Source organism: Drosophila montana, unplaced genomic scaffold (genome assembly GCF_035044405.1).
Source record: "Drosophila montana isolate Dmon_TW-CO22-7 unplaced genomic scaffold, ASM3504440v1 contig_3217_1, whole genome shotgun sequence".
NCBI lineage: Eukaryota > Metazoa > Arthropoda > Insecta > Diptera > Drosophilidae > Drosophila > Drosophila montana.
This window is the reverse complement of record NW_026998097.1, coordinates 853,500-876,141: the sequence shown is the minus strand read 5'-3', so window position 1 is coordinate 876,141 and position 22,642 is coordinate 853,500. Positions and strand designations below refer to the sequence as shown.

The 22,642-nt window shown below is 41.0% G+C and overlaps 3 protein-coding genes across 5 annotated transcripts in view; 1 reads left to right on the top strand and 2 right to left on the bottom strand.

Annotated features, from left to right (window-relative positions):
• Nucleotides 1-8,742, bottom strand: part of bbg (big bang) — a 118,758-nt gene extending 110,016 nt beyond the window's left edge. Inside the window, exons 1-2 of one of the 2 annotated variants that reach the window (XM_064689314.1) lie at nt 6,095-8,742; nt 2,736-4,915 (exon numbers count right to left, since the gene is read on the bottom strand). In XM_064689314.1, coding sequence (XP_064545384.1) covers nt 2,736-4,915; nt 6,095-8,532 — 4,618 coding nt within the window. In that variant the 5' untranslated portion in view covers nt 8,533-8,742. Of the gene's footprint in view, nt 1-2,735; nt 4,916-5,019; nt 5,126-6,094 lie in introns of those variants that run through there. The other variant, XM_064689315.1, reaches the window with a different exon arrangement.
• Nucleotides 8,743-14,972: 6,230 nt separating this feature from the next.
• LOC135433308 (uncharacterized) lies at nt 14,973-16,044 on the top strand. 2 transcript variants are annotated; one of them, XM_064689326.1, is made up of 2 exons: nt 14,973-15,720; nt 15,791-16,044. In XM_064689326.1, the coding sequence occupies exon 1, from the start codon at nt 15,056-15,058 to the stop codon at nt 15,707-15,709; it is 654 nt and encodes a 217-aa protein (XP_064545396.1). In that variant the 5' UTR covers nt 14,973-15,055; the 3' UTR covers nt 15,710-15,720; nt 15,791-16,044. The 2 variants fall into 2 exon arrangements, with proteins under 2 accessions (XP_064545396.1, XP_064545395.1); XM_064689325.1 differs by having other exon boundaries at nt 14,973-15,734.
• Nucleotides 16,045-17,894: 1,850 nt separating this feature from the next.
• On the bottom strand, nt 17,895-19,129 carry LOC135433333 (trypsin-1). Its single transcript, XM_064689350.1, has 3 exons — nt 18,796-19,129; nt 18,141-18,709; nt 17,895-18,068 (listed from the first exon to the last, which is right to left on the bottom strand). Exons 1-3 carry the CDS (start codon nt 19,127-19,129, stop codon nt 17,895-17,897), a joined length of 1,077 nt encoding a protein of 358 aa, XP_064545420.1.
• Between the last annotated feature and the right edge of the window lie 3,513 nt (nt 19,130-22,642).

The window sequence follows — 22,642 nt, the reverse complement described above, 5'->3', positions numbered from 1 at the left end:
CAGCTACATGTGGGTATGTAATATTCTGGCTCTTAAGATAGCCTTTTATGATTGTTGGCAAATGGCAATTTTAGTTTATAGATCAATCAAAATGTGCGCTATCGATTAGATAATTAAATTTCTATGATATTTGTCGCATGCAGACATTAAAATTTACGATAGTGCTACTTGAATTTTGGCTGTGTGCGTGCCACTGTATAATATGCAAATGCAATGCAGTTGCGCTGCAAAATTTTTGATTAATATTTGGGAAGGGATATATGCCCAAACCCCCGAAAGGGAACCGACCGCAGCAGAAAACCAATCTGCATTTTGGGGCGCATTTTGGTATGCAAATTTTCTGTTGCATGCAACGCTGGCACCTAGATGGGAATACAGGTGCCAATATTTGTCAGTTTTTGTTTAATTAAAACATTTTGCCAATATTTTATTTGCACGTTTCGGGCCGCTACCCGCTCATTGGTTTCGGTTTGTTTTTATAACCAAAATGCAAATGCAAATGTGTCGTTTGCACAGGTAACGCAAATCCAATGCACACGAAATATTTAAGCCAAACAATTACGTTAGAGCGAGAGAGCAACATACATATGCATACATATGTATATGGCATACGCATACTCGTCGTATACGTCGTATACGTAATACTGTTGCACTTTCCCGCTGTTGCAATTTACATTTTGTGGCAATTGTTTTTTAAGGTTTTATTTATATCATTTCGTTTTTGCGCTCTGGCGCTCAGTTATATGAAAATAATTTGCTCTATATGGTGAAATAAATTTGGCATATTTCAAATATTATAATTCACAGCATTGTCGACTTTAGGCATTTGCTTTTGTACATTCCAAATATAAAATTCATATTCCGATTGCAATATAATTGGCAATACTGTAGATATACTTTATTTGGCAAAAGCACAAATAAATAATTTCAAATAAATGACAATGCCGGCAGAGAAAATGTTACAGTTAAAGATGCAATAAAAAAGCAAATAATGTCCTTTAACGGCAAATGTTAAGGGATTGTTGTGTGAAATGATTGTAAAATATATTTACAAATATTCGAAAATTGAATAATATTTTATATCAAATCACAAATAAAATAATTACTTATGATAAAATTGCTAGACGTAAATCATAAGCGAATATTAATTGAACATTTAAGATTCGGAAATTGTTTATTTCATCAGAGATAGAAACCTGTGCTCATATTGCCAGTATAACTTTAACAGCTACTCCCCAAAATTGCATTCATGCCACCCAAAATGGTTGGCTCTTAATAACTAGACCCTGCTGACCAGACAAAACTGCTGGCGACTCTCCAGTTTCAGTTTCAGTTGGCGCAAAATGAGTCCATAAAGTCCATTAATCGCATTTTGCATATGCTAAAGGAAAACAAAATGCAGACCAAGTAGATCTGGCGATGGAGGGGCAGAACTACGGGAGAGGAATTGCGAACTGTACAGCTTGGAGTTCCAAATTGTGGCTTATGGCAACGGACTCAATGGCGCCGAAAAGGGGAAACGCTTCCAACACATTCATATAGTGACCAATAATTGGATGCGTCCGACTAACGGACTTTCGGTTTAGAGACGAGAGCTGTCAAAAATCAGCTTGGCAAGCGGACCTACCGGGGCCGGTTGGCAGCCGCAGTGACCACAGCTAAATGCTCATTGAGCGCTGCTGGGCAAACAATTACCCGCCCCGCATGACCCCTGTCCCTATCAGAGAATTTGGGCATTTGACACAATTGTGAATTCGTATCTAAAGTGAGAGGTGTGTCGAAAAATTGACAACAATTCATTAAACAGCAAAAAAATAATATTAAGTTGAAATCGTTGCCTCACATTTATGTTGTTTTTTTTGGCCATTTATTGTGATTTAGACAGAATATAGCTAGAAGAAGTTGGTCTCATTGTAGCTGAAGATAGTTTTCAGAAGAAGTCTTCAGCTTATTGCTAACTATTGAACTTACGAAAAAAAAATAATAATAATATTGATAAAAAATCATTAAATAAAAAAAAAATAATATAAAAATTATCATAAAATAAAAATGAAATCAAAAATAATCAGAAAAAAATAAAAACATTAAACAAAAATAATCATAGAGCAATAATAATCAAAAGAAAATAATGTCATAAAATAATAATATTAATAATTAAAATGATAATGATAATAATAATAGTAATAACAATAACAATATATATTGTAAAAGTTAAATTTGAGGAGATTTAATTTTTATGAATTTAATTTTTAATAAAATAAAAATAATCTCAACATAATATTATAATTTTAAGAGTGAAGAAAACCATAAATTTTGTGTATTAATTATTATATAAAAAAATTGCTCAAATAAAACCCTAAAAATGACCATCAAATAATTTACGTAATATAATAATAATGATCAAATAATAATGAAAACAATAATATTACTTATTAACTTAAAGAAATATGAATTTTGTGTAATAAAGGAAACTAATTAACAAATAAATTAAACCCTAAAAAATGTTCAGTTTAATAATAACAAAACAGTTTCTCTCACTAATAATATTATTATTACACTACGCTTCCGAGTTGAAGGGTAGCAAAAAGAATAAGGTTTTTAGGGTATGGTATTCAAAGTGCACAAGAGTCAAAGCCCAACAATGTATCTTATAGACACCCCCGCTCACTGGATAGCCTCTCATTGCACTCAGCTAAACCATAAGCCCTTAAGCCCTGCATTTGACAAGCACTTACCTGTTTCGTGTTCTCTATCGAGCGTCAACGTTGACACATTCTCCACATGCTCCTCGCTGGGAGCAGTGTCATCAGCGACTACTACGGCTCCATTTAGGCTATTGCAGCTGTCGTCGTTGCTGTGCCCCTCGGCTCTGTCAGGGGCATGCCCATTGATGACCTCGATGACACTTTTGACCGAATCTAGTGATGACGTTGCTGATACCAAAATTGGCGTTGTTATTGGCGTTGCCACCGACGATGACGACGATGCTGTTGATGTCATCGATGAGCTGGCACTCAGAACAATGCCATTTACTTCGGCCTGCCCCTGGCCCTGCTCCAGGCCGCGCCCCTCTATGGCCACCTCGCCCTCAACCTCTCGTTGTTTCTCGGCGTTCGGCAGTTTATGACTCTCAAAGTGCAGCTCATCCTGCAGCAGGTCAACAGCTTGGGCGAGAAGATTATCGTTGGCATTCGACTTGTGGGGGACAACAGTAGCGGGCGCTACATTGGGCAGATCAACGCTGGCCAAATTGATAATTGGGCTGGGTTCTGTCTGCTCCACGCCCACAATGATGCGTTCCAGCGGTTTGGGTGGACTCTGTAGCTCCACGCTGCTGCGTCGCTGTGTGGGCGTCGGCTTGGCTCCCAGTCCCAGCTCACTGCGTTTACTAGGCACTGGCGGCGGAGCTGTCTTGGGTTTGACAACGGTTGGCGACACCTTTGGCTTGCCGCTTGGCAAGGGTGGCTTCGGTTTGGGCGCTGCCTTGGGCGCAGCTGCCTTGATGACTTCCTCGCTAACGATTTCCGGCTTTGGTGGATCTATGATGTTTTTGTGAAGCACATAGCCCAGATCGTCCTCGACAGCGGGTAAAGTAATTTCCAATTGTTCGTGCACAGTTACTTCCTCCACAGGTTTGATTATCTCCTTCTGCACCACCTCCTCCTCCACCACCTCTTCCTTCACCAACACCTCCTTCACCACCTCCTCCTTCACCTCTTCCTCTGGCTGCACAACTTCTGCCTCGGCCTGCTGCTCTGCATGTGGTTCAACCTGCTCAAAGGCGCTCAGATCAAAGCCCTGCTCATCATCTGCCAGCTGCAGATTGTATAGTTTCTCGGTCTCCTTTTTGACTTTCTGATAGCTCTCGATAATCTTTTGCGCCTCCTGCTCTAGGCGACGCTCCTCATCGGTCTTCTTTAGCAGCTTGGCACCCTTCTTGCAGGGCGTCTCCTTGCTTTGCTCCAGTCGCTTGGTCACCTGCTTCTCACCATCCTTGCTAACCGTTAGAGTCTCGCTGAATTCCCTCTCGAGCGTGGGCTGCGCATTTATGTCGACGGGCTGCTCGTTAAGGATCTGTTGGCCCTCCAAATAGGTCTGTTGTTCGGTCTGCTCGCATTCGGTGTAGCTGATGCCACCGTTCTCGGACAGCTGCAGCTGCTTGCCACATTCGGATAATGTCAAAATACCCGTTTCAATACTCTGTTTATCCTGTGGATTTTCCAGACGCTCCGTTAGACGCGTCTCCGCAGAGACGGTGGCAGTCAACGGCTGCAGCTGCTCGACATCGGCCAGGTCGAGCAGATTGTCGTTGCTGCTGATCTTCTTGAAGCGTGCACTGCTTGACTTGGACTCGGCGCTGGTCACCAGCTGTTCCTCACCGGTCAGCGCATCCTTGGTTCTCAGCTCGCTGAGCGTCTTCTGTTCGCTGACAACGCGACGCTCCTCGTGTACGGTCGTTGTGGTTGTTGGTGTCGTTGTCTGCGCCTCCTCACGCTCCTCATACGGTTGCAGCTTGAAGCAAATATCTGCTGAGGGACTCACAAAGCTCGAGGAGCTGCTGCTGGTGCTTCTGGTGCTGCTTGTCTTAGTGGTAACCACCTTTGTGGTAATCGTACGTTGTGTCTTGCTGGTGCTCTTCTCGCTGCTTTCGCTAGTTTCCTGCGTGCTACTGCTTTCGCTCTGCTGCGTTGTGCTGCTCGCGCTGTTGCTCTCTTCGAAATGGTCAGCGTTTTGGTCACCCTTATCGCCATCGGCTGCGTCATCATCATGGGCAACAATCTTATCAACGCTCTTGACTTGAGGAGCCTCCTCCGTTGCTGCATGGGCTTCCATTTTGGCAATGGTCGCTGTCACCTTCGGTGGTTGCACGTAATTCGGTAACTTCTTTAGCTCCTCCGCAATCGCACTCGGTTGGCTGTTGGGTAGACAGACAGGTGTATATCACATTGAGTAATTAGAATGATGGGCCTTTTATCAAATTGTGTATATGTATGTATGTTAATTGAAACGTTTCCGAACCTGTCGCTACAGCAAACGGAAATTTGCCCGTCAGCTGCTTGATTTCAAACGCTGCGCAAATTATATGCAACCCCGCAAACCTTTGCCTTTCGCCTTTCGAAATTGAACTAGTTGGCCCAAACGTTCGCCGAATGCCGTTTGCCATTAGCCGTTATCAGTCGAGCATACAAATATTCACGCCTTTATCAGTGCGTTTGCCGGCATTTTTCTTATCAGTCTATAAACGGGGGTAGCCCCCTCACGCCTGGTCAGACGCCTGAATGTGTGAGTTCCTATAGTTAGGTTTATATACCGCAAATATTTACCCATATCTATTATTTGCAAAAAATTTTGGCAACTGTGAGACTGGAAAGGCCTATCTGGTAAGAATATGACTAGCATATGATGAATTGCGCAAGTTTCTACGTTGACTGGTCTAAAATCGTTTCACTGTATTATATTTAACACAGTAAAACAAGAAAGAACGGCACGTTGCAGACTTAATACTCTTGAAAGCATGTGGCTTAGAAAAGCTTTATTTCCAAAGGATTTTTACTGAAGGAATCATATAATATAGAAACCCGATTTTGCACATATGCCTAATGCATAGTTAAGAACTTTATTGCAGAAGTTGGTCAAGACATTTTAAAAACCAAAAGGTTTTTTATGCAAAAAGAGAGTATAGCTTAATATATACAACTGATAGACTAGTTGGGACAAGACTATATCGACTCGGCAGTTACCTAAGATCAAGAGTATATACAGTCAGAGAGGTAACTATCTATGCGTCACACATTACGCGACAAAACTATAATAACAGTTTCAAAAAAGGTATATAGTTTATATTATATTTAACTATACTAATATATTGATTAAGTCTGCTGATAATCCAAATCCGCATAGTTATCTAATCTCAAAAGTACTACTTCGATTTTGCTATATCAATCTTGTTTTCTTTATTTACTTTTAAAAGTCCCCTATTTTAACTCTAAAACTTCGACTCATCTTATCTACACCCACTCTATATACTTCAGTCGACCTGTACCAACTCATACTCAAACTTTCTAGCACTGATTATCATTATTTTGGTACTCACCCATTCGTCAAGGATTGCGGCTCGAGTGACGAGAACTCTTCCTCAACCTCTCCAATGGTGGGCAGCATATTTGAATGCCAATACATGTTGAAGTAAGCCTCTGAGGGCCCCGGCCCATTGATTAACTCTGGTGGACCCAGCTTTTCGCCATCCTCACAGATATACTCGCGCTCGGCGGCATCTACATCATCCTGCTCGACTTCATCCTCATCACTGCTGGAGCTCGAGTAGCACGTTGTGGTTTGATTATCATCCACAATCTTGGTGCACTTGCCCACTACCAAGGGAGGTGGCGATTCCCTTGCCAGATCGGCTGCCTCCGCAGCTACCGCTGCCAGCAACGCGGTTATGTCACGCTGTGGCTTCGGTGAAGTCTCCAGTTTCTCGACTGTATCCTGCTTGTGCACCAGATCGAAGAGACTGGGCAGCTTGTCCTCATCTTGGGCCTTGCTCTCGTAGGTCTGTATCTTGAAGCGTATCTCACGATTGCTGGTGGGCGAGGGCGTGCTTACGGGCGTCGCTGGAGGTGTACCATTGGTGGCCTGTCTGAAGGTCTGCATGCTCAGCTTGGGCTGCTGCTGTGGCGGAGTCGTTGGCAGCGACTGCAGTTTGGGTATTTGCGTCTTTTGCAGTGATTGAACACGCTCCGGAGGTTTCGGTTTGGGTCCCTTTGGAGAACGTTGGCTGTTGCTGCCGTTGCTGCATATGGAGCTAAGCGACTCCGTTGAGTTGGAGCTGCTCCGGGAGCCGCTGTTGAGCAGCACAGGTATGTAGGTGCGTTCAGGTGTGGTTCGTGCAGGCGCCTCCGCGGAATTGGCACGCTGCAGTGGCGCTCTCAGGTGTCCAGGACTGGGACTGGCATCCTTGGACTTGCTGCGATAGAAGCCTAACTTCAGATCCGTCTCCGACTTTTGCTTCTGCAGCAGGCGAGGAATGTTGGAGCTAGCTGTTGACGGTGGCGGCGACGAAGCTATTATTGACTTATTGGCTGGAGGTGATTTCTGGACTGGGGTTGTGACGATGGGAATGCGAGATTTCAGCTGCGGTGACTGTTGCTTGACGGGCTGAAGATGAAGCTTTATCTCGCCCTCAGTTTTGGCACGTGAAAAGCCCGGACTGACTATGGAGCTCAACGGCTTGGCCTTGGGTATTTTGGTGCTGAACTCCTTGACCTCCTTGGTGGGCTCATTTGTGGGTGTGCTGGCCAACTCATTGGTGGGCGTTGTGGGTGAATCAATTGGAATTCTAGGAGGCGCCACTTCAATAGGCAACTTACTGGGCGTGGCGATTTTGCGCGGCATAGGAATTATGGAACGCTTCTTGGGCTCCACGGTGGCAAGCAGCACACGTGGCTTTGGCGTTGGAGTGCCAAGCGGACTCTTCAGCTCAACATTTTCATAGACATTGACTTTCTCCGTCTTGAACTCGACATTCTCGTAGTTGTTGCCCGGTATGATCAGCTTGGGCTGACCCAGTGTCTGTTCCAATTGAAATTCCTGCTCGAGCAAAGTAAACGGTTGCACCAGCTTGGCGAGCTCTGGTCCGTTCAGGCTGCCGGCCAACTCTGTGTCGGATGAGTAATTTGAGCCCATGGAGAGCTTATCAATGACAGTGGAAATGGTGCTCGCAGTGTCATCCGACTCGGAGCCGGCCTTCAGAGATTCAGCAAACAGATTGATATAGTATTCGGCGTCTGGCGGTGGTGTCAGTGGCTTCTCTACAACGAGCTGTACTGTGGAGGGCCCCTCTTTGGAGTTTTGCCGTTTCACCAGTTTGCGTGGTGGCACTGGTGGCGGCGGCGGTGGCTGGGCATTGAGCACAATGGACACATCTGTCTGCTGTTCCTCCTCGCTGGGCGGCTTCTGGCCGTGACCATTGCGTACGATTAGATTAATTGCCACACTATCCTTGAGGCAACGCACACAATCAATGCGCGTCATTTGCGAGACCAGCCGCCCATCAATGCTCTGAATTTCGTCGCCCTCGCGCAAATGGCCCCAACTGGTGGCCACCTTGGAGGCGGGACTGTCGGCGGCGCACGATTGTATGTACAGCTTTTGCACAAGCTCCGTGTTGCGTGTGCCACCCTGAAATTTAAGGCCAAAGCCCAGTCGCTCACCCGGCAGGCGGTAGACGGTCACGTGCTCCGGTTCATCCGGCTCGGTTTGCGATTCGTGCTGATCTTTTTGCTGTTGCTGCTGTTGCTGGAGCAGCTGCTGCTGCTCGTTAATGGTCAGCACGGTGATAAATGAGGAGTCTTCGGCCACGGAACTTTGCCGTTTGACTAGCTTCTTCAAATGGTTTGTGTCTTTGGTGGACGATGTGGGATCGTCGACTTCAACAACGGTTATGTAGTCATCGTCCGCTGTTGCTGTTGGGTTTGTGTCATTGCTTTGCGACATTGTCGTTGCTGTTGTTGTATTTGCTGCGGAGTCCATGCTGTTAAGCTTTGTTGAGCTTTAAGCATGTGACGTTGTTGATCGTTTGGGTTTGTACATATGCTAGGTTGTATGCTTGGTACTTGGTAATTGCACGCGCTAAAACGTTGGTGATTTCCGTGGTTCGGTTGTTGCCTGAGCTGAACTTTGTGATCTAGGGTTGTGCGGTTGGTGTCCGAGCTGAATTTGGTTGGCAGCTTGAGATTTGTGCTGGAAAAAATAAATTGAATAATAATTTCATTAATAAATATAATAAAATTTAATTAATAATAATTAATTTATAACAAATTAGTAGCTAAGTATATCATATATTCAGAGGGAAAATACGAATTTGATTTATTTATTTAAAGATAATTTGCAAAATATGATAATTTAGATTAATTTAAAATAAGTAGCTCGGAAATTGCAACTTTTAGAAATTTTACTCGCAATTTCTTAGGCTTCTGAATTGTATACAGAAATACAGACTTTTAATTATAGAAAATATACTAAAATCAATAAGTTTTCAATTGCTGTCAATAAAAAGAGGAATTTAATGATAGCTGCAATTGCAATCGCCTTTTGTACGTTTTAATGCATGTACATATCGTATTATCCTCTTCATAATCATCTAAAATTCAATTATCACTTTGCTTTTCATTTCATCTATCCATGGAGCTCTAGCCATAAACTGGCAGACTCACAGACGATTAACTTGTTTCACGAACTTTCAAATGCATTTCATTTCAGCGCCAAAATCCCACAATAACTTGCCAAAAACTATCCGCAGCTCGCAACTCTTTGCCCCTCTCTGCTAACTAAACTTCAGTTATTTCCTTCCTGCGCACGACACAAGACAACGAAAACAACAGCACAAGAAACAACAACAACAAATGGCAAAAGACAGCAACTGGCAACTTTTTTGCCACCGCAACTTCAACTGAGCGAGCGCAAAAAAAAAAAACTTCGAGTTAACAATTTATGTCAACTTTCTTTTTTATCAAACAAAAAGAAAGAATTAAGGAAAAATACAACAACAACAAAACATTCCAAAGATTTTTCAAAGTAACCGCAAAATCTGGCAACGACTCCCACACGAAAAGTTGCCTAGTCAGGTGGGTTGGGCCGTTCGGCCGGAGATGCGCGATTCAACAGATGATTTTTGCAACGTGTTTTTCCTTGCTTCAGCACGTTGCACATGCCACAAGAAAGTTGCCAAGTTGCCAAATCATGTTGCGGTTCTTCTTCGCCATGGCACAAATACATTTTGGGAGACCAATCGAAATAACATATCCCAACGAGCCGGCCAAGCAGGTGACCAACAGCGGCCGCAGTTCCAACACCAGTCGGTTCAGTTTTTAAACTTGTTTTAATTCTCTGTTCAATTTCAGATACCCTAACAGGGCATATTTCAAATTCTGAACGCAATTCGCAACGGTTAAGGGAAGTTTTTTTATTTTTTACTTGTATCAAATAAAATTAAAAGGAGCTTTATAAAAGATTAAAATGTAACTGGTAAATATTTCCACAAAATGTCAAAGAGATATTCATTTCTTTTTTTTAAGATTAAAGACAGGTATTTCTTTTATGAAAAATCTTGAATTAAGCCAAAAGTCTAACTGAATTAAGATTATTCCTGATTCTATATCCAATAGTCCATAATCTATACTATGAATAGTTTTAAATGTTTTTATACTGATTCTATATCTAATAGTCCATAATCTATACTATGAATAGTTTTAAATGTTTTTATACGAACAATTTATCGTAAACTGTTATCATATTATTGTTGAATGAAAAATATTATCGTTATTTTTATCGTAATATTTTAATTGCAAAATTTCGTAATTTTATATTATCGTAACATTTTAATATGAGAAATACCATTACCAAAATTACATTTGTATGAAAGTAATATGAAAAATATCGTAAATTTGTATTATCGTAATATTTCAATGTGAAAAATGTTATCGTAATTTTTTAATTTTTAACTTTTTTATTAAATATTTTCAAAAATTACGTATTTGAAATAATTTGTTTGGTATGAATTTCAAAACATGCAATTAAATAATATTTTTGATGATATATATCTATACTATAAAGAGTATTCAATATTTTAATACGAACATTTTATCGTAAGCTTTTACTTTATGTTGCATGTAATATTTTAATATGAAAAATAGTATAGTAACTTTTAACTTGTAAATGTAAACAATTACTAAAATGTTTTTTTATTAAATATTTACTAAAAGTACATATTTTAAATATTTTGTTAGATATAAATTTTAAACCTTCAAATTAAAAACTATATTTGAGAGTATATTAAAGACAAGTAAGACAACAAAATGAGATTAAATAGCACAAATACAAGTGTATTGGGGCTTCGTTTAGGTCTCAACTTTAATTTTCTGGCATGTCGTCTTCGTTTTTTGGACTTTTCTGGACGCCTCTTTTATAACTGTTGTTTTGGCCGGGACCGGTAATTACGAAGCTCAGTTCGCGCTTGCGGCCTGTACATCACAAATTTGAAATCAGTTTCATTATATAAATTGTTACCTTTAGACGATGTGGCAGACAGTTGAAACGGTGGATTAAGAAGAAAGATAGACAGACAGAGAGAGCGAGAGCAAGGGAGAGAAAGAGAGAGAGAGGGAGAGAGAGAGGGAAACGGATCTGATTCGGTCCATTGAGCGTTGGCACATTTGGTATCTGGAGCTGTGAAATATTTTCTGTTGCAGCGACTTAGATTGGCTTTAAATTGCCACAATTTGTGGCGCATAATGTCAAAGTTAGTTTCTGTAGCTGCCAGAGCAGTAAAGCTGCAAGCTATGCACTCGACTTCAATTAGACTGGCAAGCAAAAGGCTTCCGATACACGCTCTATCCACTAGTTTACCCAGACTTAAAGCGCCTACCCCACACCGTTCCCCGCCCGCCCATCTCTCGTCAAGCCAAGTGGCGTCTGTTGGACGGGGGCATAAAGTGTGTCAGCCAGGAAGCCGCGACTTTGAGTGGCGTTCCCCAGTTTACAGTTTGTTTGCTTTCCATCGTACCAACGGCCTCCGCCATGTTGCAAGCTACCAGCCAGCCCGTCCGACAACTGTTCCCACATCCCAGTTCGTCTATCTGCCTGTCCACTGCTCGTCCACCTCCCTGGCAATCTCCCAGTGTTGACTGACGGCTGCCGTCGAGAATTTTGGCGCTACAAAAGCGCATAAATAAAAATTGTTCAGCTCTGTTGACAGTGCGGCATGAAGAGAGAAAAGGAAATTGTTGCACCATGTCAACTCTGCAATGGGACGCCATTAGTTAGATGAGCTACCAAAAGAACCAAAAGGAAACGTGCAAATTTCGGTTGGCATGCAACGTGCAATTTCGACAATTGCAGTTGCTATTTAACATTGTTGCAACTGTGCAACAATATTTTCAAATCAATTTGAACTATTTGCCTTTAAAGTTGTTTGTCATTAAATAAAATAATATTAATTAAGGATGAGTGGAACATAATCATGTAGTTCTTTCTATATACCATATACTATTTATCAATATGAATAAAAAGCAGAAAAAAAAGTGTGCATTTAAAATAAAAAAAAAATAATTTATTCTAAATATTTACTAGTGGTTATTACCAGTCATTCTACTGGCCAAGTTTTATCTTCAATTTTATGCTCCCCTTTCATCCATCATTTTCAATTAGTGGAGTTGACTTTCCGCACTCGGTAAATATTTGCATACCCTTGTTTAGGATATAATTTTGTCACGATATGTGTAACGCATAGAAGGAGTCATCTCTGACGGACTTCGACTGATAAAGTATATATATTCTAGATCTGCATCAACAGCCGAGTTGATATAGCCATATGTATATCAGAACCGGCTGGTTCAGACCCATATATCCATCGGTCAAAAAGTAGGTTCTTTTATGGAAAACTTATTTGTTTGTCAAGTTATCTTGACCAAACCCCTCAAATGACTAGTAAATACTAGTTTCACTATTCTTCTTGTATATATGCACTATCTAATCAATATCGGATATCGGATATATTGTACAATGATGCTCTGCAACCAGCTCAGTTCCCTATTAAATTAGTTTAAGGCCATGAAAGCAACTAAAATCTAAAATGCATGCCATGCACATGGCCTTAAGCATGATTCGATAATCTTACAAATACAATAATTGAACAACAATAATAGTATTAAGGGTATTACACATAACATTTACATAAAATTCATAAGAGGTTACGTAGCCAAAGTCAAGGCAACAAAAAGGCAAATAAACAAAAATACAATTTAATATTCTTTCTATGCAGCAAATCAAGTGCTTACCTAATACACTCATATAAATGTAAATACATGTGCACTTATGCATGTGTGTATGTGTTTACACACATGTGCATTTCACTTCCTTTTCAATTTCATTAGCAACTCGAATGCTCGCCCAGCTAAAAGCCACTTAACAAAATATGCTTTAAATGCTTTAATTAAAAACATTTATGCAAATTTCAACTATAGCAATAATAACAAAAACTAAGTGCGGTTGCGAACAATGTAGCAGCAGCAGCAGCAGCAGCCGCCGCAACTCCCCCAACCCTCCACTCCCCCCTCTTTCTCTAACGGCAACAGCAGCTGTAGCACTGCTTGCAACTGCTTTGTCGACTTTTTGCGAAAAATTTCACACCATTTGCTATGCAGGTGACCGCAGTTTCCCCCGCCCCTGACTTCCTCTCTACACCTTACACCTCACCATTCTCTTGCTCGCTCACACTGTCTCCCTCCTTGCCCCCTCCTCGTTGCTCTTGAGCTCATTATGTGCGCAGCGCTACGCAAATTATGGGAAACTATCTTGCCAGTTTTTGCTCTCTTTTTAGCCGGCATCACACTTTGTCTCTTTTACTCAAGTCAATGCTAATGCTAATTTGTTTTGCCTCGAACTTCCTTCAGTGATCCCGCCAGCCCCTTCCACGCCCTTTTTCTAGTAACTCGAATGCATTTTAATTGCACTTTTTCCTGCTGCCGACAACTAATAACTGGCAATTTATTAAAATGTTTGCGGTTTGCCAGCAGCAGTAGCAGCAACAGCGAGGAGAGAGAGAGAGAGAGATGGGGGGCACTTTAAAGGGGCTGTATTAAGTACTATTTGGCATAAGTTTGTACACAATTTTGATTAAAGATCAGGCCTTCGCCTCAGCGTGTTGGCCAATGGTCAGCAAGGCGTGAAAATTTCTCTACCCAAGTCGCTAGCGATTTATGTGAGAAATATGCTAAAATGCCAAACGAAGCGTGGCCCAGAGACGCCTCCAAAAAAAATACGAAAAACAAAAAACCTCTAGTAAACAAAGCTGTCGGAGATGAAACCACAAGCAACATATCTGCCACAGATGAGGGTCACTTGAACAAAAGAACCAGTTTAACACAAAGTGCTTTGAGTTTTTAGCATTTTAGGTCAACTATATAGAGTAAGGCTCATGGATTATGTTGATCCAATAGCTGCTAATAATAAGCAACATATGCTTAACATCTAGAGACATATTTGAAAGAAAGCATAAGACAATTGGCACACAGAAAGTACTCACTATAAGATATAGCCAATTTAGACAATGTGCCCCTTGGCTTGTCTGGTTTATATCCTAGAGAGAAATTGTGAGAAAATATCGGAATAGAGTTCCTGAAAATAAAAAGAAGTTGTGCTTTACCACCTTTGTTTATTCCCGAAAAAGGTATATATATCGGGTTAGCTCCATGGCAAGTTTTGAGCTTCGAATCGAAAATTTCAGTATATACCCATACTATCTGGAATCAATTTTTAAAGTTAAATTTTACATAGATATTGGAAAACAGGATTATAATCCACCGAATAAAGAACCAAAATTTGTTATCAATGACATGCGCCCATGTTAGTCTTGGGGTGAGAATCTTGAAATCGACAAATAAACTTTCGTTCAGTAAACCTTCGACCCGCATTTTTCATCTAAGAGCGATGCATTTTACGAAAAACGTTTCAAATTAATTTGAACAAAGATATTTGATAATGGAAACAAAAAAGTTTCATATAAAGGTTATTCGTGCATTTTTCACACTTGCGGGTGGCATTTCCGAAATTTATTATCTATTATATCTCTTACGGTTTGGATGTTCGTTGATCACCAATACTCCTGTTTGTCAGTCAGGAATAACAGTTTATATGTTGAAATATATATCCCCGATTAGACCGGGTTCCCAGATCGAACCACTAAATCATACGGCTGCTATAGGAAAGATAACTCATAGAGTTATGAATAAATATTTATTTTTTTTTTGTCAAGAATATCTTAACAAAACTCAGCAATTATGAACTTCAGTAACATCCCTTTTTTTAAACAATTGCCTATATTATACATATAACTGTATAAAATGTTGGCTAGAAAAAAGTTATCTTTTTTATCTGTATATCTCTATTTTATTAATTTTTTGTTTCGTTTTCAAACCGATTTTTAGATGCTTCGAGGTTTTAGTCAAAAATTAAATTAAAATTTGAACTTGTTTATTTCCATTTTTATCGTATAAAAATGAGCATAGAGGACAGTTTAATGGAAGCTGAGATCTGTACTGTAGACACATTGACAACGATTGATGCAGAGGAAGCTGGCTGCTTAGAAAAGAAAGTAAAGCAAATCAACGGAATGAGCATTGCGCACGATCAAGGGAAAAAAGTAACCAGCAGCGAGAACAAAGAGACGACCACGACGACGACAATTGACGAGGAGACTGGCTGCCTAATGGACGATCTGCACCTGCACATGCTGCAACTGATTGAGGATCAGATCAGTCAACAACTGGCGCTGGAAACGCAGACAGCCAGAGCACGTCTACTCCTGGCCAAAACCCGCCTGCAGCAAGGAACACAAAACTTTGCCACCGCGTCGCGGTTGCCCGGCAACACGCCCTACCGAGCACTATACCGGATCTTGGAGCAGGGTGTAAACTGGGGCAGTTCTTTAAAACTGTTTCGCTTCGATGTGGAACCAGCCAGGGGGTATCTGCTGCCTGTTACTCAAATCTTTGGCGCCCTGGTGCCTTATAGCCTTCGGCTGGCGAGCCACAAGTGGGAACGCTGTGTGGAACAGATTGTCGAATGTGTGAATGTCCAACGGGAGCTGCAATCTGTAGTCAAATCCATTGAACGATTGAGTTGGGTGCTGCACAGAAGGGACAACGTATAAGGGGGGAAGGGGTACTAAGTTCAAAGTTGAGAATAAAGTCACTTAGTGCGAATTCTTATAATACGTGCTTCCATTTTGTAGATGGGATTGCCGACCAGAGACATGGACAGCCCGTAGCCGTCTCCAATGAAGCTATAAATAGCCAATGTGCTGCGTGTATCTGTGTCTAGTACTTATGTACATGTATGTATCTTCCCGTATCTCTTGGCGTGCCTGTAATTGCTTTTAAAAATAATTTATATAAATAAGTTTCAAAAGTGGTACGTGAGCTGAGATGTGAGGATAACTGAAACTGCCTTAGCAAGCTCTTTACGAATAAAGAATTTATCAAGCAATATATATCTGAAAAAAAAAACTACTCAAAGCATTTATTTTATCTATATGGATATTAACTAAATACTTCTTTGACAATCTTCATATTTAAGTCTAGAGCAGTGATGCTCTGTTATCAGCAGCTAAATGTTATGTGAATGTTAAAAATAACAATTGGCAAAAAGAGCGATAACAGAGATTAATTCTTGGCTAGTCATGTACAAATGAAAATTATGATGCTTAGCCTAAAATCATTCTTAATACTCAATAGCTCAATATTAACAGAACTTCACAACTTCCACAACAGTAACATATGCCTTTATCAACAGCTTTGACAGTCTGTTAACAACAGCTGTATTTTAGTGAATCTTCTACCAAACTGTTGCTGCTTTGTTATTATTTAATTCTTTGAATTCTTACATAATTCTTACATAGTGCTGTTACCTACATACTGTTACCTACACACTGTTACCTACACACTGTTACCTAACAGCTAAATTTTAAGTGCAAACATTATCACAAGCTAATGATGCTTGCAAATTTGTTACGCTTCATTTCTAAAAATCTTTGTTTTTAATTAAATTTTCAAGCAACTTTCATAGTTTTCTGCAATTTGACAGAGTTCCGTCAAAAAAAAACTGTTAATTGCCGTAGTAAATCTGTAGTGTGCGCCTTTTTAATGCCCCTACAATGCCGGGCATCATTTGCAGTCTAGTTAAAAATAAAATCAAATGCCAAAGCGGCAGCATTGACAACATTGTCGATTTGGCCAACAATCCCCTCCGATCAGCCCCGGCTTCGACGCCTTGCGTCGCGACAGCGGCAATTATGCGGCATTTTCTTTGGCCTCAGGCAAGAAACGAGTTTCCGAGATATCTTTGTTTGCGTTCAAGTAGTTGCAGTTGCGCGCTGCATTCGCAAGTTGTGAGTTGCGGCAACTACAACAAAATACCAGAAATAACTTGAAAATCCATTAAATCGCGGCATGCCATGGCTGCTGGCATAGGGATAAAGATAAACTTTTGTCAACTGGCCCCTGGCGGCGAGCAGCTATCAGGGCGCGGCGGAAAGCGTGCGCTGCAGAGGGCTAAACGCTGTGCGAATGAAACCTGCATTGACAAGTGATAACAATGTGTCAGCGATTCCGAATGGCGGCGACGTCCTTGGCTTCGATCTGCCGCGAGATGACGTTGCCAAAAATGGACCGTGACGTTTAAACTGATTTTTTGTTGTTTTATTTTTGCTTGGGTCAAAATGTTTATCGGTTTTCGTTTGTGCGTTTTATTGATTTTTCAGTATATGTATAAAAAAAAGTGAAAGGCCAATGTTTTGTTTTTTGCCTCTTTGACTTGTCGAAGCCAAACAATAACCTGTTTCAGCCAAAAATTTGCACAAAAAAAATGGCTTTATGAAAGTATTTTCAGCCGACCAGGTTGGGGGTGTTCATAATTGAAAATTTGCATTGGAAAACACTTGAGTTGGCTGTGCAAGTGCTGAGTGCTTTGGAGAAGCTGATGCTACCTTTATAACAGAGAAATCCGATGCTGATACGATTTATTTATATATAAGGAGCAAAGCTAAATTCATTTGTTGTAACTTCAGTCAAGATATCTTTAGAAAATATAAAAGATGATCATAACCCTGTGTGAAGTTGCAAAACTGAGAAACTACGTTGCATAGATATGACCATATCCATATTGATCGAGAAAATGTAAAAGCCAAACAAAAGGCTGTAAGAAGAATATATAAAAAACAATTACTACATTTACAGCGGAAGTAAAAGTTCAGTTCCAAAAAGAAAACTTGCCACTTTCACGCATATATTATTTTATCTGACAGACTAGAGTGAAGACAAACAATCCGAATTTGTATATTAATTATTGCAATAGCAGGAGTCCCGGGTATTGGCAGCAATCCAGTTCAAGTACCTGCTGACCCTTGTATAGACGCCAGGTGCGTTTGGTTTGGCACAGCCATAGCCAAAGGAAACAACGCCAGCGAGACGGAAGATGCGATCCGGCACAATAAGCGGACCACCGCTGTCACCCTGCAAGCATGCGAGAAATATTATGCCAAAGATCAGGCAAAGCTTGGATCAATCGATCAGCTTTTAGCCCACCTGACAGGCATCCTGGCCGCCTGTTTGCACATAGCCAGCACACAGCATCGTGTCCACAATCATTGACCTGTAGGAGGTGGCCCTGCACTGAGCATTGGTGATGATGGGCACAATGGTCTCCTGCAGCACACTGGAAGTGGTGCCACCCTCGTTGCTAAGTCCCCAGCCAGCCACAATGGCCTTCTGGTAATCGAACTGCTGCAACCGACTGCTAGGGAGGCAAACTGGCCTCATGAACTGCACCAGTGGCACGGGCTGATCCAAGTGCAGCAAGGCAATATCATGCACCAGGCTGACAGGATCATAGCCCGCATGGGCATGAGCAAATGAAACGGCTCGGGTTATTCCCAGATGCGTGGAGCTCCGATCCAGCTGCAGCAGACGCACCGACACTGCAGACATGTCCATGTCATGGACGCAATGTGCGGCGGTCAGCACGTAGCGATCGTTGATCAAAGTGCCGCCACAAAAGAGAAACGAGCCGCGTATCATCTGAGCTATCCACGGATACTTGTTCGAGCGCACCTGAGTGCCGCCCACAATGCGATTGGCGTTTGGTACGCCGCAGGCTGCAAGGATGCGAATAGGGTTTCATATCCAATTGTAGACTAAAGAAATCCAAAGTGCAATCTCTTTAGAGCCCAGTGATACTCACAGCAAGTGGCGCAACGGTTGACGCGAAAGGCCTTCTCGTCGCTGTCAAATGGCGACAGAGCTGCGTCTTCTGGCGAGGTAGAAGCGGATGAAGCGCCTCCGCCCAGCACATTTGACAAGATTTGTTGCTTTTGTTCTTCGATTAGATCCTCAATGTAATCCGATTGCATGCCGGGCGCTGAGGAGCTATTGGTTTGCAGAGGCGGCAGCCGCGCGGGCTTCTTATATTGGTAACCACGAAATGGTGGCTTATAGCCATAGCCATAGCAGCTAACACATAGGGCTAGACTGCAAATATAGCTGAGGCAGAGAAGAGTTTTGGAATTGGATATCATCTCGAGAACCGCACGAACCGCGAGGTAAAAGTCAACTGTCTGCAAACGGGTCGACTTTAACGGTTCTTATAGGCCAGCCACATGGCTGGCAACTTTATATCTATAAGCCAAATTCCAAATTCATTATAGTCTAATGATGCTGTTAAAGTGCCAATCAAATTTTTATCAGCTTAACTTTTGCATAATTTGCAAATAACCAGTTGATCCTCTAAAAAAAAAGCCCTCAGACATTACTTGACCCAAATGGCAATGCATAAAACCTTAAACTCATTTGTCAATTAATCCGTTAACGATAAAAAACAATGCCGCCGCCGCAGTTTCCCCAGAAACGCTGACAGCTCCAAGTGGCTCTGGTTCTGTTCAGCTCAGTTCGATTCGGTTTATATCAAAATTTATGTTAATTGTTTTCGCTGCTTTCTATTCTGAAACATTTTTGCCGTCAGTTTTACACGCACTCGTAAAAATATGTTTGTTCCGCAAGATTTATTTATTTATTGCCAATTCGACTAAAAGGCGGCTGACCCACTAAATTAACTTTATAAATGCCTTTAATCATTTCGGATTCTAAAACAAACGTTGACCTCAAATTCTCTGAACTAGAAATTTACAAAAGGTGGAGCACCGCTGCGATAAGTTCAAAAAGGGTCAAACATGTGAGACGATCATTAGGAAAAGCTAACAATTGAGTTTTACAATTGTTAGAAGAGTTAACCACAAAGTAAATGGTTTCTTTTTGATAAATAATTGGATTGGTGAAGCGGCATAAGCGTTGATAGAAAGTCTTACAGGGCTCTTTTCATATCTTATCTTATTTTCAGAGAGTGGCTAAAATTTGCCAAAATTCTTATTGCTGAAATACACTTCTCACACAGAGCCCCTGTAGAGGGTATCATGATTGTCTTTATATGTGTCACGCATAGGAGGGGACATCTCCGACCCCATAAAATATATATAGTCTAGATCAGCATCAACAGCCGAGTTGATATAGCCATGTCCTCTCTGTTTTTTAGTTCGATTCACAAGTTTATCAAGTGAATTTTGGTTATGTAAAATGTCAGACTCTGACCTTTTTTCCACCCTGGTTGGCTGTGTATGACGCTCTAAACATCAAAATCATCAAGCTAAAGTCACAATCCTATTATCTAGAAGACCCTTTTCAAATGATTAAATCGTTACTTATTTAATGGAATATCCCTATTGACTTTCTACATTAATACACATATATACAAATTTTAAGTGCAATGCGTCCGACAAGTTCAAAATTACGATTTTTATATGGTATTCTCAGCAGCTCTAGTTTCCGGAAGTTGCAATTTTCTAGTAACCACTGAATATGACTTGAGTTACACTTATATTCTCACTTAAGACATTCACATTTAATTGATATAGTATTAATGTACTTATCTGAGTTTACTTTTTCTGTGAGTGTGAATCGAAACGAGTTGGAACTTACCTGCAAAATAAAAATTAAAATAAAATACATTTAATAACAATATAAGGAAGTATTTCTTAAAGATATGAAATCAATGAATGTCTTCAATAAATGTTGGCATATTATTATTCTTTCTGAATAAGTTTGAATCTGATCGGGCAATAAAAAGTAATATTTTTATGGCGCAATTTCACAAAGTAAATATGGTCAAACTTTCAGCTCTTACAGTGTACTTTGTGCATTGATCACCAATCAGTCGGACCGCTGGTAAAATTGTCAGTTAGGACAAACAATTCGATATATATATAATTATGTATATTTAAATCCCTTATTAGTCCACATATTGCACTTTACCTTTCTCTTTATTTAATTTCATAAAATCACATCTCAAACTTGTCCCAAATAACGCATTAGCAGCTCTACGGTGAAAACGGAAGCAGCAAAGGCCACGCCTCAACAACTTAAAGAAAATAAAATTTAATTCCCCATCGGAAACAAAAAAAAACCAAAATTTGTACAACTAGCTGGCAAATGAAAGTAAATTAACTCCTATAATAATAATAAAAAAATCGAAATGCTAACAAGCCGGCTATCAAAAATTCTAGAGTTCGTTAAGAGAAAATAGAAAGTAAAAATAAAAAAAGAAGAACCCAGCATCCAAGTGCAGACCCAAGCACAAGATGAAATTGGGTCAAACTAATGAAGACTCAGATAAAGGCAAATAATCGAGAGAAAAAGAAGAAAAAACGACATAAGATCCCCGCCCAAAACAGTGCGGGGAACCCTGCACGACACGCATGTAAATTGCTTGGGCCAAGAGCAGCTGGTGCTGATAATCTCTTGTCTTGTTGTGCCAACAACGAGAGCTCAAGCCGAAACCGAAACCGAGTCCACAACACCCAACAAATGACACAAGGTGCACACCAGCTAGCCAGTCGCCACGACCAGGTGAAAGAGCGTAGTCGAGTGTATTTGGGTTAGGAACGAGGCGAGAGCTGGCTGCTTCTAAATAAATAAGAAACAATTGAATAGATGATGAGACAAAACCACGAACGGGCAGATGGATAGAGTGATAGTCAGGGAGTTGGTTGCCTCCATGATGCGATGCTGTGCAGAAAGAAAGTCTTAATTTGTTATTTATATGCGTTCCGCTAGAATCAATGAAAGAAAGTTCTGCAGCATCCCAAAAAGCAGAGCCAGCCAAAAGCGAAGTGCCAACCACAACAACAAACACAACAACAACAAAAACTTGTTTTGCTGAGAGAGTCATGCTGCTCTTGAAGTCTGGAGCTGGCGTTTCTCTTTCAGAACGAAAGACTTAGGCAACAAACTTGAGTCACCCATTGAGAAAGACTTAAACAAGAAACCTGTAACTTGAGTCTTCATTGAGTGAAGATATCGCCGCTGAGTGGCAAAGAGTCTGGTCTCTAGAAATCAGCGCCCGGCTATTTATGGCCACCTTGCCGCTGTAGTTGTGTGTTCCACTTGCATTAAACTGGGTCAGCGCACAGAGATGCAGCCGCAGCAGCAGCAGCAGCTTAAGAACAAGTGGACGATGCAATGATTGTGTCTGCACTTGGTTCATCGAAGCCTCAAATGGACAGCGAAGCAGAGACGGACATATATTAAGGCCGTCTCCAAAGACTTGCTGTTATTCTGCTTGCCGCTGCTGTTGCAATTGTTGCAGTTGGTGCAGTTGCTGCTGTTGCATGTTTGGCATGCGTTGTCCGACAAATTTGTTAGCAATTATCGCATTTGTGTTGCCGCTTGCAATTTATTTGCTGTTTTGTTTTATTTTTATGTTTAAGTCAAATTTTGATTGTCACTTGAGCTGTGCTAAGCTGGGTTCAGACAGCACTCGCAACTTTCTCAGGCTTCATTAAGTTTCACTTCAACTCCGCATTTTTTCATTTGAGCAACTATTTTGAGTATGGCACGATTTTGTTTATGACACGAAATTGTTTATGGAGTTGTTTGCCATTTGTTAATGAGTTTTGCGCATCGTGCATTGCATTTAATTAAATTGTGAGCGGCGATTTGTTGAATGTTTGGCATTTGCAGCGAGTCATGCGTGCGTTTAT